This window comes from Nerophis lumbriciformis, linkage group LG06 (genome assembly GCF_033978685.3).
Source record: "Nerophis lumbriciformis linkage group LG06, RoL_Nlum_v2.1, whole genome shotgun sequence".
Lineage (NCBI taxonomy): Eukaryota > Metazoa > Chordata > Actinopteri > Syngnathiformes > Syngnathidae > Nerophis > Nerophis lumbriciformis.
The window spans coordinates 19339536-19356613 of record NC_084553.2 but is presented as its reverse complement, the minus strand read 5'-3'; the positions used below and the strand labels follow the sequence as shown (position 1 = coordinate 19356613).

General features: G+C 37.7%; 1 protein-coding gene across 1 annotated transcript in view; it reads right to left on the bottom strand.

The window, feature by feature from the left end:
• The window catches only part of LOC133608551 (transmembrane channel-like protein 3), a 169941-nt gene that overhangs the window by 100747 nt on the left and 52116 nt on the right, over positions 1-17078 (bottom strand). Inside the window, exons 5-6 of the mRNA XM_061963861.2 lie at positions 13957-14103; positions 2632-2707 (exon numbers count right to left, since the gene is read on the bottom strand). Of these exons, the coding sequence (XP_061819845.2) occupies positions 2632-2707; positions 13957-14103 (223 nt within the window). The remainder of the gene's footprint in view (positions 1-2631; positions 2708-13956; positions 14104-17078) is intronic.

The following is a 17078-nucleotide window of genomic DNA, read 5'->3' as shown; positions in this document are numbered from 1 at the left end:
AGAAATTCGCCTGCCATCTTGAAGTGGTGATGAGGAGCCGGCGAGCAGCCTAAACTGACAGTTGACAGGTAGAAAACAAAGATGCCGGTTTTCAGCGTTTTCCTGCTCAAATGAGCTGACTGTTGAAAATAGGAATCAAGTACGATTTAACATTAACGTACTATTGGTTGTATTTTGTGAAAAGAATCTTACCACAGAGTTGAGAAGGAGCAAAAAATCTTCAATATTTGTATGTGAAAATCACAAAGAAATCTTCTGGGGGAGGATGACCCCCCCTACAGGGGTTTGGTTTACAAACTTTCAGCCCCACCTAAAACACAATTCACCAGCCGCCACTGATTATGATGCATTCTCATTTTAGGCAAAGTATAAGACAATACTTTCTTAACAGTATAATTGTAACCAGGAATAAGTCTTCAAGTAACAATATTCAAATACTAACATTGTTGGGTAAGACAGAATTTGTTTTTATTCTGAATCCAGTGAAACAGATTGGTTGTTTTAGCTGATATAAAGACTTTCAGGTGTTTATATACTGTATGTTTATGTTTAAGTTTTTGGCAGACACTTTTATCCAAAGCGACATACATAAAAAATACATATAAAGCAATCACTGTCAACATTATCATTTAAGGGAAGAATGTAATACAAAATATCAATACAAAGTGTCAAGACAGAATAAACTCTCTGCTGCTGCAGCAACAGAGATACAGTCTATAGGTCCCTAAGATATATAGATATCTAATGTATTCATACATTGTTTATGTAGGATATACGCATGTATATATAACCTAATCATATTGTTTCTTGAACTTGAAATTAGCTGACCGTTTTTTTCCCCCTTCTCTGGGATTACCGTATATTCCCAGTCTGGTCACTTATAGTTTATAAGAATATTCTATTACTGTTAAGCAAACTATGAATAATAAAACACGCCAAAACATGTGTCCTTTATAAAAAAAAAAACGTGTGACAATCAGTGGTATTCAGTGAGGTAAGATGAATTAAAAATGCACTGACAGTTCATTGCTCCTGCTAAATGAATTGCACTGAGTGGAGCGCATCATCCCTCCAAGATGGCGGCCCCACGTCTCGTCAGCGCCAGTAGGCAGTAGCGCTCGATGCTGCGTCTACTTAGAAGATGTCTATGGTTATAACGTTAGCAGTGAGTTTACAGCCTCACTGATTTAACTACACAGCAAATAAAAGTTTCGTTACTTAGCCAATAAACGTTAGCTTACATTCAAAACTTACCGTTCTTTGTGCAACTTCAAATGTCAAACGAGGTTGGAAGTTGTTGCGTCTCCGTCTGTAATCTTCGAACCGCACGTTTTGCATACTGCAATTTGTTTTTTGTTGACCAACTCTTAGTTTTAATACCCGAACAAAATTATCTTTGGCATAATTTTTCCTCACGGGCGCGTTGTTTGACAGCTCTTCTTTGTTGGTTGTCCTGCAATTTGATTAGATGAATGCTGTGGGATGAAAACAACGTGGATCTAATTTGATTGGATGTTGTACTGACAGGCAGCACACGCTGACAGAAAACACATGTACACAATGAAAGATACGGAGCGCTTCTGAATAACTTTTTAATCTTTGGGTTTTTGGGAAAGTAGCAAGTCTTGTCAAGTCAAAAGGCTCAAGTCCAAGTGAAGTCACAAGTCGTTGATGTTAAAGTCTAAGTTGAGTTGCAAGTCTCTTTACATTTTGTCAAGTCGAGTCTAAAATCATCAAATTCATGACTCGAGTCTGACTCGAGTCCAAGTCATGTGATTCGAGTCCACACCTCTGCTAACAACTAATGCAAAACAGTTTTATTTTTCATACCAATGTCGCCCCTCAATTATCGCAGGTAATAAGTGGCAGGCTTGACTGTGGTAAACTAATTTTCATGAAATAGGAATATTATTTACAAATCTAATATTTTCATAGTGAGAGAAATATGTTCGCAACACAAATACATTTCTTACCATAATTAAAACCCTCTAAACATGAAAAAAAAAACTGTATAGTCACCTTTACATTCGTTCTACCCAATGTAATAATACTGAGTGCGTTCTACTTGTAGGTACCATTGCTCTGGCCTTTGTCAAGGCGTCTATCACTAAGTGTAAAAACTTTGTCACATCCTGGGTAATTCCTTTAAATTAGAACTCGGATTTGATGTGCTGAAACCACAGGCGTAAGTTGTTCTGCAATAACTTGGTCAACTTGACAGTCGCAGCGAAGATAGCTTCAGACATTAGTCGCAACAGAAAATTGCGTGTCCCGTGGCGTTTTCCCCCATTTTTACATATCGCTCATATCAAAGGCTCACCAATGTGGAGACGTGTGCAGGGGTCAAAAATGAAGTTCATAAACAGTTATATGTTCTCAAAGTAACATGAACAACCGCTTCATTGCCATGATCCAAGAGTTACTGTTAACCTTGAAACTGAAGTCCTGCTTGGTGACTATTTTTTAATAGAAAATAAGACAAATACTGCACATATAAGACATGAATAGGACTTAATTTAAAGAGTCTTCTTGGCATTTTTATTAAATCACATTTACATGTTTTTCTTTGTACGACAATTAATGAATAATGAATTTCGTTGATAACTTGTGAGTGTAATTTTGTATACATACATCAGCTCCTGCTGTCTGATAGCCTCTTGTCCTTGTTAGTCGCCCCTCATACTTCAGTACAATCTCTCTGGCATGCCTGAAAAATACAAGATAACGGTAGCTAAGCACTTTGTATTTCTAAAATGTGCGTGTCGAAAATGATTGCATATTGTTGCACCGACACAAAGCAAATAAGCAATGACGTTTTCATAATGCAGTCTTTTCACTCTCCAACATCTCTCTTTGCATGACAAATAAGGATAATTTTTACCTTCAGAATCCAGACAAAAAAAACATTAAATTAATATTTTTTTAATAGTAAACTAAACACTAATTAGAAAAGGTTTCAACTGCACAACCGGACATCAGTTTGTGTAATTCGTATCCCAGTTGTATGGTAATTCTGGCAGGAAATACCTTAATTATTTGATCCTCTGAATATTTTTACTTGGGGCGTCCTGATCCGATATCAGTCTGTTATCGGCAAAACACTAAACATGATTATATGATAAAATAAAATAAAATGTCAAAATAAAAGAAATGCATTAAAACAAATGAGCTAGCTTGATGCTAATTTAAATTGTATGTGCCATATACATGTTACTAATTAGCATTTGCGATATTACCAGAGGTGGGACCAAGTCATTGTTTTGCAAGTCACAAGTAAGTCTCAAGTCTTTGCCCTCAAGTCCGAGTCAAGTCCCGAGTCAAGACAGGCAAGCCCCGAGTCAAGTCCAAAGTCAAGACTGGAAAGTCTCAAGTCAAGTCCTAAGTCCTGCATTTTGAGTTTCGAGTCCTTTCAAGTCCTTTTAACCACAGACTAATATATTAACACAGATTGTGTATGCTTTTCAAACGCTGTATTTATTTATTAAAACAAGTGCATTTTAAATTGCAGGAAAGAAAATTGTGCTGACATTGCACTTTATAATAGCACTATTAACCAGTCATTTTAAACATTAACTCATTCCTTTACAGAACAAACACATTGAAAAATAAAGTGCAAATGTACTTATTTGTACAAAAGTGTTAACATTGAAAAAACATGACATATACGTGAACATAACAAAAAAGTTGTACTTTTTATATGTCAGGGCCCTATGCTGCATTGCATTTGCAAAAGACCAAATTAGCCAAGAGTCTGTCAGTCATTTGTGCACGATGGGGGCGTAGTATGATGCCACCATGGCTGAAAACTCGCTCCACTGGAGCACTGGAGGCAGGTACTGCCAAGACTCTCATGGCCACTCGGAACAGTGAAGGAAGAGTCTTCATGTTCAATGCCCAGAACAAAAGGGGGGAGAGAGTTGTTTTGGGTTGGTGCACTACTTGTAAGTGTATCTTGTGTTTTTTATGTTGATTTAATTAAAAAAAGAAAAAAAAAAAAAAATTATTGTGCGGCCCGATACCAATCGATCCACGGACCAGTACCGGGCCGCGGCCCGGTGGTTGGGGACCACTGAGGTAAACAACCAACAGTATGTCAGAAAGCTAGCTAAAACGGTACACATATTCATAATATAGTATACATTTTAACTGACCTTTATTTTACTATTTTTGTCTTTTTTTAGGTGGCTAAAATACGCGGTGCTGCTGACCGCCGTCTAACGTTACGTGTGATATATTGACTAACGCAACCCTGCTTAAAAAAAATCACTGAACAAAAAGTATGAATAAGGTAGTGAACTGCAACAGATTCCCGTGTTTGCAATAACGTTATAACGTTAGCAGTGAGTTTACAGCCTCACTGATTTAACTACACAGCAAATAAAAGTCACGTTACTTAGCCAATAAACGTTATCTTTCATTCAAAACTTACCGTTCTTTGTGCAACTTCAAATGCTGGACGAAGTTGGAAGTTGTTTCCTCTCCATCAGTAATTTTCGAACCGCATGTGTTGCATACTGCAAACCGTTTTGTGTTGACCACCTCGTAATTTTTATACCCAAACAAAATTATTTTAGGTATCATTTTTTGTTCACTGGCGTGTGGTTTGGACATGTCTTCTTCCTTGGTTGTCCTGCAATTTGATTGGATGAATGCTGTGTGATGAAAACAAAGTAGATCTAATTTGATTGGCTGTTGTACTGAGACCACACCAGCTGACACACGCAACGCTGATAGACAAGTACACAATGAAAAATACGGGGCGCTCCCGAATAACTTTTTCATCTTTGGGTTTTGGGGAAAGTAGCAAGTCATGTCAAGTCATGTCAATTCAAAAGGCTCAAGTCCAAGTGAAGTCACAAGTCATTGATGTTAAAGTCTAAGTCGAGTTGCAAGTCTTTTTACATTTTGTCAAGTCGAGTCTAAAGTCATCAAATTCATGACTCGAGTCTGACTCGAGTCCAAGTCATGTGACTCGAGTCCACACCTCTGGATATTACATGGTGATTTTAACACCTCCAAATTTGTCAATCAAAGCTACAACTAAGATGCACGTCACAATCACACAGCTGGTGAGTAATAAGTACAATACTTACGGTACTGATACATTGTAGGACTCAACAAAAGACACAACTGACACAATATACTTCTTACTGGCTTTGATACTCAGAAGCGCCAGAATCCAGCGAGCAGAGCCCAAGACTTTTCTAACATTTGGCATTACGGAAACAGTAAAAAATATGGATGATTTGTGCTGATATTGTATCAGATCGATATCGGTATCGGCCAATAGTCAAAGCTACACTATCGGTATCATTTCGGAAGTGAAAAAGAGAAAAAACGAGACACCCCTAATTTTTACCCCTTAGAGACATACAGTATGAACAGTTCTTTTGTGAGGTTTATTTTAATTTTTTTTTTTAAAGACAGAATATTTACAAACATTCCAGAAAATACAATTAAGTGTCAGTTGGTATAAGTAACTTTTGATCCCCTACCAACTGGAAAGCATTCTTTTTTGTCCATTCTTTGTGTCCCCTGATTGACAATAAAGAACATTTGAAGTCTTTAAACACACAAATAAGCTATTCCCTTTGAGACAGTACTCCTAATCTCAACATAATACGCCTGTCACATAAAACGGTCTTTTCATTCAAACATGTACACCACATCACCATGGACCAAACGAAAGAACTGATCTCACGGACAAGATTGTAGCCCTACACAAGACTGGAATTGACAACAAGAGCATCACCAAGAAGCTTGGTAAAAAAGAGAGCAGTATTGGTGCAATAATTGACAAATGTAAGAAACACAAGGTAACAGTCAATCACCCTCGTTCCGGAGCTTCATGCAAAATGTCATGCAGTGGAATAAGGACGATTGCGAGAAAGGTAAGGGACATAAAAATGATGTACTGTCATATCTTTGTAAGTGGTAAACTTACAAAATCAGCAGGGGTTCAAATACATTTACTCTGCTGTTCATTTGTTCCTTGTTTAAGCCTCTATCATTTACTTACAGTATATACAATTTCAAATCCCTACATACTCTATTGTGAAGCCTTGATGTTTTTAAAGTGAATTTTGCACTTCATGTTCTATTCATATCTATCATTCCTCTATTCAGTTTATATTGTATGTGTTCATACACACTTCTCTATTTTCAAGTTACTGTACATTCAGCATTTGGTTTTGTTGTTTTCATCAATATTAAAAACCCCTACTGATTAGTTGTAATTAGTATCTAACATGCAGTGGCTTATCTTTTTCCACAAGGCTTTCTGACCGTCTCTTGAGTATATGCCGTTTTGTGGGCGTGCCTCCACTTCGACAGCGTATTCTCCGTGTCATGTTTGTTGTATTTAGCGCTCCATATCGAGTCTACTGACAGATATAAGCTGGAACAGTACGCTACTTTATATTAGAAATGGCAACAGCGGAGTATGAATGCCCCATGACATGAGGATAGAGAAAAATAAAGAGCTTATTGACTACAGCGTTGACGCTGACTACAATGGCAGACGCAAGCAAGTTTTTGGGATTTATGCATATCCCAAAAACACATCAACAGGTACCAATGGGTAAGAAAAGTTGGTTTGGTAAAATATAAATAAAATATATATATATATATATATATAAATAAAATATTGCAAACCAAAACACCAGATAATATGTCTCCTAATAGGTGCCAATTTGGGGTCCTTATACCCACCAAAACAATACCCGTATTTTGAAACACTGTACATCTGACTACAATCCATCAAGCGGTACAGCTTTGTAGCTTACCAAAGTTGCACTAAAACATTTTGACAGATTTTTGACAGTGTGTAATGTCCTATATTCTCAATGAAACATTAAAGTGTTGGGTTTGCTTACTTACCTGTACTTGCTAGCGTCATTTATTGAACAGAGGGCGTCAGCTTGCAGTCCACACGTACCTCTACTTATGTATGTATACATTTATGTTGGCTCCCTTGAGAGATATTTACTAGTTTTGGGTTTTACTTATTGACAACTTTACACTTATCATTGATAGGCCAATAGAGGGCGCACTCTTTGTTAGGTGAGCTCCTGCCCATGTAACTTGGCATTAGAATAAGAGTGTGCCAAGTCCTGTGTGTGTGTGCTACAAGACGTTGAGTAAACGACAACTAAGAACAATTCCTGTGCAGTGCATTCATTATGAAGATATACTGATACTGTTGATCATGTAATTTTAATCAAACGTCTTTCAGCTATTGGTTTTTCTCAGCAAGCAGTTGGATGGTTTGCAAATTACCTCACAAGTAGAACTCAGGCTGTTCAGATAGAAGGTTCCTCCTCGGACGTACTGCAAGTGAAAAAGGGTGTCCCTCAAGGTTCTGTGTTGGGCCCCTTATTATTCACTATTTACATAAATAATCTTGGACAGAATATTCCGAACTCAACTTTCCATTTCTATGCTGATGATACTGTCATATACTGCACAGCACCCACTCTTGCTGAGGCTTTTAAATATCTACAACATGCATTTGACAGAGTACAAGAACAACTTTGCTATCTTCAACTGGTTTTAAATGCAGAGAAAACAAAGTGTATGCTCTTTACCACATCAAAAACTGTAAGATCATCACTGTGTGAGAACATTTTAACAAGAAATGGGCAACAAATTATGTTAGTATCTGCTTTTAAATATTTAGGATTTTTAATTGATGACCACTTGAGTTTTAAGGAGCACATTCAGTATGTTGTAAAAAAAACTGAAACTTTTACTGGGATTTTATTATAGAAACAAGTATTGCTTTTCTTTTACTGTGAAACAGAAATTGGTGGAAACAACCTTTTTACCTTTTATTGACTATGGAGATGTGTTGTACATGAATGCTACTGCTGGTTGTCTCCACAAGCTGGATAGTGTGTACCACGGGGCACTGAGATTCATTACCAACTGCGCTCCCCTTACTCACCATTGTGTGTTATACTCAATGGTTAACTGGACATCTTTATGTGCTCGACGCCTCAATCATTGGTATGTTTTCATCTACAAAACCATTCTGGGTATCACTCCATCTTATCTGTCTTGTCTTTTAACAAAGAAACAAGGAAGTCACAATCTTCGTTCAATGAATGTTCTGCAATTTGTCGTCCCCAAAGTAAGAACTGAACTGGGCAAGAAAGCATTTAGGTTTTCAGCACCGAAGGCTTGGAATAACCTACAATCGAACATTAAACTTCAAACCCTAGTTACGTTGAATGAGTTTAAAGCTTCTGTGAAAGGATTGCAGTCTACCTTGTCTGTATGCACATGTGTCATGTGAGCAAGTTTTAATGTTGTAAATGTGATGTTTTATGTATTTGTTTACTGTTTTTAATGTAACCTTGCTGCTGCTCTCTTGGCCAGGTCTCCCTTGGAAAAGAGATCTTTGATCTCAATGGGATTTTACCTGGTTAAATAAAGGCTAATAATAATAATAAGTGTGCGTGCGTGCGCGTGCATGTGCGCGTGTGTGTTGAGATTAGTTTGATGCAGAGATGTCTTTTTTTTATGTTGTGTAGTCTTTTTTTCATGAGAGTAGATTTTGAGATGAAAGATTTTGCTCTGCTGTTGTTATTTTGTAGAGGAAAATGTTAAAAGTTAAAAGTCAATGCTTTACAGTTATATTTGGTGATGATAATTATGCATTTCTATTTGTGTTTACACTAAAGGAGTGTCAGTTCTGATCTGATTAGCTATTGATAAAAATATGATAAAAATATTACATATTTGTACAGATTAAAGTTCCAGCACAATGCTTTATTTTTCTACTTCTTTCATGTTTTGAATACAGAAATGTAATGCTTAAAAAAGAGTAATGTTTAAAAAGGTGCAATGTTTAAAAAGTATTGTTTAAAAGTGTATGTTTTTGGAAAATTGGCATTACAGACTGGACCTGAATGAGTGAACATCGTGTCCGTGTTTCTGTTCAATATCCCCCCCTCTACAGGGGTGTAACACAGGCAGAAAACTCTGGAAATTATGCATTAACAAGCTAACCAATAATAGCTCAGGAGTCCCCGTCACCGCTGAGGCAAAGCTAGGTTTTTAGGATGTGCACGTAAAGGTCTGCGGCCGGGGCGTGTCCAGACTATTTTTTTAGGGGCGGCACAGGCAAACACTTAAAACACACTTGTGTAAAAAAATATATTATAACTAAAATGACTTAAGTTTAGTGAAGGACCACAGACGTCTGAAACATGGCTGCTCATCATCGGTCATCAACAAACCAAAATAAAATGCCCACTACTTGGACTGCCCGCCCATTAGGACTGCCCGCCACTACAATATGAAGTGTAAACGATAAAACATTGAATATTAAGTGTATGTGAACCATTCCTACCGCATTTACTTCCCTCCCGACCTCCTTAAAGTTTTGTAATCCATCAAACATATCTAGCCATCCATCCATTTTCCATCCATCCATCCATCCAATATTGGACAGTCCCTTAAGCAACTAAAATGCGTCACACATGTCGAATTGTGGAGAGTATTTTGCATAATTCCCATCAGGTCGAGTAAATGGGTTAAATGGGTATATTTTTGAATTGTGTATAGTACTTTTAGACATTTTTTATCATGTCCACATAGTTCAGTGGGCAAGTTGTGTGTTTTTGTATCACATGTTTTACCGTTCTGTGTTTGTTTTTGATGACTGTGTTGGTTTTTTATTAATTGAACCATGAGTTGGAAAGGCTGTCCAAATTAGTACCTATATAATGAGTTTGTGCAAGTCACACTCCTGCAATGTACATGGTCAATAATAAATGGTGTGGCATGCCAAATTTCAATATTTCTTACTTCATGTTTTAAAAATAAACTTGGGACAATCTGCAGGCTGTAGTTTGGGGACTCCCAACCTGAATTAAACAATTTTACTATAAAAGTACTAGATGGCGCCTGAGTGGTACGCGTATCACAGTTTAAAAAACACTGCTTCCATTCGTTCCACCTCTGATTGAGGTGGCACCCCAGTTTACCCCTAGTCTGCGGGAGGGTCCACAGGAGGGATTTATGCAATCTGTGTGACGCGAGAGTATAGTTCAGGCTTAATATGGAATAGTCCACTGCGTGAGAAGAAATGGGTAGCTGTCAAAATGATCATGATTGATTGACACAAGACTGGCCCCAAAAGTCAGTTAAAAACTTGGGAGAGACTAACATTTATGCAGCAAATTCCTAAAGACATTAGAGGAACATTAGAGGAACGTGGACCAGTGTAAACACATTGGCAGATCCTTTTTAAACTTTAAAGGCCACAATCCAGTGCAGCGAACACTTTTACCTTGTATAAAGAGCAATTTTTTCTCAAATTTTTAACTCTCACAAAAGCAATATACCAAAACCAAATGTCCACTACAGAGGATGCTGGTTCTCAAAATAAGAATAACAGTGAAGGGAGAGGTAAGTAATGTGGCCCCTGGAACAAATCAGTTGAACAGACCTTCTGCACAGGGTCTGCTGTAATGTTTTACTCTCACAGATGGTCCTGGGTAACATTTAATTGGGCATACAGTTCTTTAAAATTTGATAGTTTTAAGCTACTGGTACAAAACATTGTCATGTCCCATCTGGCAACACTGGTGATCTGCAGAATTAAAACCGTATTTTTGACACTGCCCCTGCATCCCGATGATCAATTCTAAACAAAATGGACTAACAAAGACGCACAATGATCCAAAAGCCAACCCCACAGAACACTCACTCCCCACCGACTACATTTGTGTGCATAAAAAAAGCAATCGCTCGTCTCACAGGAGTGAAATTAATGACAGCCGGTATCCTTAACAGTAAAAATAATAAGATTGGAAATAATACACAAAGTCATGGAAATCACAGAACTAGATCAGAATAAAAGTACACTAGTTGTAGCACAAATGATCAGTGCAAATGCGGAGCAGTGTGAGCCTGGAAAGGGAGGAGCATACCAGTTCATCACGATACAAATGATTGTGCGTGACTACAGCCTAAGAATAAAATCGGGGATAAAATGTGCAACTTGAAATAATATATGAGCTATTATTATGGCAGTGGAAGTGATCAGAGAGATTCAGTCTGAGATTAAAGGGGATGTAAAAATGCAGAATTGCCTCCCATACTTGATGGGGTAATAAAGCTCTGCAGTAATAACAGAGTGCCCATAAAAAACCTCCTATCAATGGCACGTACTCAGCACATCTGAGAAGCTCTCCGTCTTTATCGAGCTCCTCCCTCCATGCTGCCTACGTTTAGTGAAATCATGAAGCTGTGAAAGCCTTTCAACTAAAGCCTTGATCATTCATTCAATGAACGTAAACAGTATATAAACAACATGTTTTAATTGACATTAGTTGACATTTTTCCATTAACATACAGGGCAGATTTTCACACAACTGCTTTAACAAAATTATCGATTTTTGTTGAAATACTGCAATCAAAATTCACACAAAGCTTCCTGAACAGTAATTACCACTATTACCATTACTACGGTCCCAATACAATCGTTTTTACTTCCGATACAATAACGATATTGGAGCCTTTGGTATTGGCAGATACCAATATTGATCCAGTATATCAACACAAATCATACATACTTTTGAAAAATGACTTCACTAAAATAAAATAAAAAAACAACCTTGTGCGTAGTAATGTAACGATTTAAAAATGTCATATCACAGTTATCGTTATGGCGTTTTTGTTGAATGTGTTCAAATACTACTTACACACATTGAAATCTTATAATTCAATAAATGTTTATGTAAAAAAAAATTAAACACATACAAAACCAAAAACCAGTGAAGTTGGCTCGTTGTCTAAATTGTAAAAAAAAACGAATACAATGATTTGCAAATCCTTTTCAACTTATATTCAATTGAATAAACTGCAAAGATAATATATTTAATGTTGGAACTGAAAAACTTTTTTTTTTTTTGCAAACAATCATTAACTTAGAATTTTATGGCAGCAAAACCTTGTAAAAAAAGTTGGCACATGGCCATTTTTACCACTGTGTTATATGGCCTTTCCTTTTAACAACACTCAGTTAACGTTTGGGAGCTGAGGCGACACATTTTTGAAGCTTTTCAGGTGGAATTATTTCCCATTCTTGCTTGATGTACAGCTTAAGTTGTTCAACAGTCCGGGGTGTCTGTTGTCGTATTTTAAGCTTCATAATGGGCCACACATTTTCAATGGAGACAGGTCTGTACTACAGGCAAGCCAGTCTAGTACCCGGACTCTTTTACTACGAAGCCACGCTGTTGTAACACATGCAGAATGTGGCTTGGCATTGTCTTGCTGAAATAAGCAGGGGCATCCATGAAAAAGACGTTGCTTGGATGGCATTATATGTTGCTCCAAAACCTCTATGTACCTTTTAGCATTAATGGTGCCTTCACAGATGTGTAAATTACCCATGCCTTGGGCACTAATACACCCCCATACCATCACAGATGCTGGCTTTTGAACTTTGCGCCTATAACAGTCTGGATGGTTCTTTTCCTCTTTGGTCCATAGGACACGACGTCCACAGTTTCAAAAAACAATGTGAAATGTGGACTCGTCAGACCACAGACACTTTTCCCCTTTGCATCAGTCCATCTTAGATGAGCTCGGGCCCAGCGAAGCCGGCAGCGTTTCTGGGTGTTGTTGATGAATGCCTTTGGCTTTGCATAGGAGAGTTTTAACTTGCACTTACAGATGTAGCGACAAACTGTAGTTACTGACAGTGGTTTTCTGAAGTGTTCCTGAGCCCATGTGGTGATATCCCTTACACACTGATGTCGGTTTTTGATGCAGTACCGCCTGAGGGATCCAAGGTCACAGGCATTAAATGTTGGTTTTTCGCCTTGCCACTTACGTGCAGTGATTTCTCCACATTCTCAGAACCTTTTGATGATATTACAGACCGTAGATGGTGAAATCCCTAAATTCCTTGCAATAGCTCATTGAGAAATGTTGTTGTTAAACTGTTCGACAATTTGCTCACACATTTGTTCACAAAGTGGTGACCCTCGCCCCATCCTTGTTTGTGAATGACTGTGCATTTCATGGAAGCTGCTTTTATACATAATCATGGCACCAACATGTTCCCAATTAGCCTGTTCACCTATGGGATGTTTCAAATAAGTGTTTGATGAGCATTCCTCAACTTTCTCAGTCTTTTTTGCCACTTGTGCCAGCTTTTTTGAAACATGTTGCAGACATCACATTCTAAATGAGCTAATATTTGCAAAAAACAACAAAGTTTACCAGTTTGAACATTAAATATCTTGTCTTTGCAGTGCATTCAACTGAATATAGGTTGAAAAGGATTTGCAAATCATTGTATTCTGTTTTTATTTACCATTTACACAATGTGCCAACTTCACTGGTTTTGGAGTTTGTCCATTATATTTTCTTTGGTGGAAGACACATTATGTTTTCCTGAATAATGTCTGCAAATACTCAGTAACATGGAATAGTCCATTGCATGAGAAGAGAGGAGGGAGCTGTTGAAACGATCATGATTCATTAAGCATTTTGGTTTATGTTTAAGCGCATTAATTAAGACACAAATAAATAAATAATTGTTTCAAATAAAATAAACCTATATTTAATATTTTTATATGACGTTTAGGGGCTCCTCGAAATCTTGGTGTTCCAGGTTCCTGCTGGGGAAAGATGCTAATGTGTCTTGTTTTCTAGTTAGCATTCAAGCTAGATAACGATTAGCACGCTAGCTTGCTTCTCCAGGAAAAGCAATACCACTGGTTATCAAGTGTGGTAATCAATTACGGTTTATGATCATTTTAATTTGAAACGGTAATACTAATTGTCGGGAGCAATTTACAGTACTTGGAGTGGGCTGCCATAAAGGAGGTACTGCTATACTTGTTTTATCATAAAGATAGCATTTTGATTCATTCAAATGGTGATAATACAGTACATGCATGTTTATTTGAATTAGGAAGACAGAAAGCATACTTTAAGACTTTGAGCTTGCGTCTCATTGGCCAGGGTCTTGTCCGAATGTTGGCAATGATCTCCTTCTGATACTGAATGTTCTGGAACATTTCCTCCGGATCATTGCTGTCCACTCGTTCATCCTCTTTGTCTTCCTCATCAGAGGAACTGTAGAATAATATGTGATAAGAAGCAGGATAAGAAATCATTACAATGGCTAATGTATATTTTGTCTATAATAAACCAAACAGATCATCACAATCTTCATGTCAACTTCCAATTCCCCACCCGTCATTTTGTTGTCCACCAACTGATTTTTTTTATTTTTTTTGCATTTCCTTCTCGATACCTTTTACTTTTGGTGTGGGGTGGAGCAACAAAGCACCCCTGCAGCTGCTCTGAAATAAGTGCTGTTCTTAACAAGGTCGCTTAGTTCCTTTTCAGTGTTTGTCCTAACTTGGCTTCAAACTGAACTTTCTGAATATAACACGGTTCCGCTGTCAAATTAATTTCATACAACCTAAAAGATCATCTAAGCTTCGGCTTTCCTTTACAAAAATGAGTTCTGGACAATTACTACAAATCTTAATCATAGGTTTTTTCAAATAAAAGTCAGAAATACACTACTTTATCATTAATCATTTATTGAATTTTACATAATTCTACACACCAAGAATTCAAGGAACTGTGTCACATATGATGGCCAGAAATGTAGTACCTGAGGTCCGAGATTTAGCCCAATGAGCACCACATGAATGACAGCATAGATAATCATTTGAATCAAATAAGATATACATAACGTAGGTTATAAATAGAATAAGGTTATATAAATAGATTATTAATAGAATAGAATAAATAAAAAATACAACAAATTGTAATCCTGTAGTGTTAGTTTTATAATACACCTCACAATGCAACCTGGACACATCATCAGTGATTCTCCTGGGGTCATAGGGTGTTTCGGGTCTTAATCAAACACCCTCTCCCGGGCGACCCAGCCGAGGGTGATCAGTCCCTCGACTTGTGTCCAGGTAGCGCTCTACGCCACGCGTCCCCCCTCTGACGGTCTGCTTTGGGGTTGCGCCGGTGGTGCTTGGAGGTTCTGGGCACTGTGGGGAGTGTCCGGGCCTGGATCCTCCTCCGTCTCATCAGGTGCCGTACAGGGTACTGGCACTGTGCGTTGCACCATGGGTTTCCTTAGGCAGCCTATCTTGGTCTGATGTGTCTTTAGGGTTTTTCGTAGCGTTATATGGGTGCTCCCTTGCGAGAGCTGCAGCTTGGGATGCTACCCCTCCCTGCCCCGGTTGCCCTCTTTCCGGGCTGTCAACTGTCTCTCCAGTTGTCACCACTCTTTCGGGGTTGTCATCCAGCCTCTTCCTGGAAGTCAATGGCGATGCCATACTATATTAGTTTTATAATACACCTCACGGTGCAAGCTGGACACATCATCAGTGATTCTCCCGGGGTCAAATAGAATACAATGTAATGTATAGAATGTATGAATAGAATGTAAAAACAATGACAGCAGGCATAGAACCAGTTGAGGGCATCTGCCTGGGAGGGGTCCTTTTGGCAGTGTGCACCTTGGGCATTGTAGTTAGTAATTCACTTGATGCCTTTCCATACGCTCCAGATGTAAAGTGGTCACTTTACATCTTCTGTGCATAGGAGGCTGTACATTGTACATTTTTTGCCACTTGCCAAGATTTAAAATTGTATCCTTAGAAATTGCCCATGCTTTAAGATCTATTTACTTATTTTTCTCCATTGACTTTACATCATAATCTTGATTTTAGCATGAATAAGTTTGTAGTCTATTACTGTAAAAATGTTAAATTGAGAAAATAACTATTCAAATAGGAGATTTTGGTTTTCCCCACATAACAATTCTTGTTGACGATTCTGCAACATTTGGAGGATGCTTAATTTAGGAATTGCAAATTGAATAATGCTTTTTTTACAGAATAAAATAATTATGTATATTTTAAAAGTCCTGCTAATTTAACGTTTTGTATAGCACGTGTGAGAAGGACTTGCAAACTGACAGTTTCACACACAGCTGCAGAATCGGTCCTAGCGCTGCGCAGATAGACAATGTACAGAAGAGAATTTTAGGCGGTCAGAAATAAAAATTATTACACAGTATTTTATAATTTTATGGGACTTAAGAGTATGGTTAAAACAAATTCAGTTGAATGGTTTTGGTGTCCTTAAGAATTATTTTAATGGCATTCGTTTTTTTCACATAGAAATAATATGCAGTATATTATTAAAATATTTTTAATATGAAAAAAAAAAAATGTTGTTTTGCATTTTTTGGGTCTTGAGTAGAGTGCGTTCAGATCTACAACATTTTCATTGTAGATGCACTGCAGGAATGCTTCTAAAATGTCCATAAATGTAGTATACAGTAGGGAAGGGATTCCTGAAAAAGGAGGGGCGGTAAAAATTTTGCAATGCAGTCTGCTAAAATTGATGGAAAGTACCACTCTATGTAGCAACTGACACTGAGGTCGAAGTTGGAATTGCCATAATACACATTTTAAAATACTCAACACACTCCTGACATTTGGCGGCAAAAGTGGATCATGATAAAATGAATGGGCAGTAAATGAGTCTCCGTGGTGATGCCCCGTATAAAACACGCAATATCCTCATTTAAATAAGGTGGTCTGCACCACTATTCAATTGCGCATGCAGTCTTAGTAAAACGCACCAATATGCCCACTAATAGTACACATTATTTATAGATTGCGCAAGCTGTTTAGCGCGTGATATTTGGATCTTAGTAAATCAGGCAAGCTAACAAAGGAGTTGTGTGAAAAACAAATTCAACTATCATTTTAGCCAAAACTCTGTCTATATCAGTGACGTGCGGTCACTAAAGGCAGGTGAGGCCCCGCCTCATCATGGAAAGAAAAAAAATGTAAAAAGAAAAAAAATTAATTAAATTGTTATATGTATCCAGTGATTATACTATAAAGTTATTTTCCATTTAACTTCACCAGTTTTAGATTATTTTTATTCAAAATCGCAGAATTTTCACATTTGCCGTTCAAATACTGAGAAGAGACGGTGCGGTGATCAGCAGCCAGTTGAGGCACGTCACTCAATTGTGCCTCACCATGGATTGCGGACTCGGC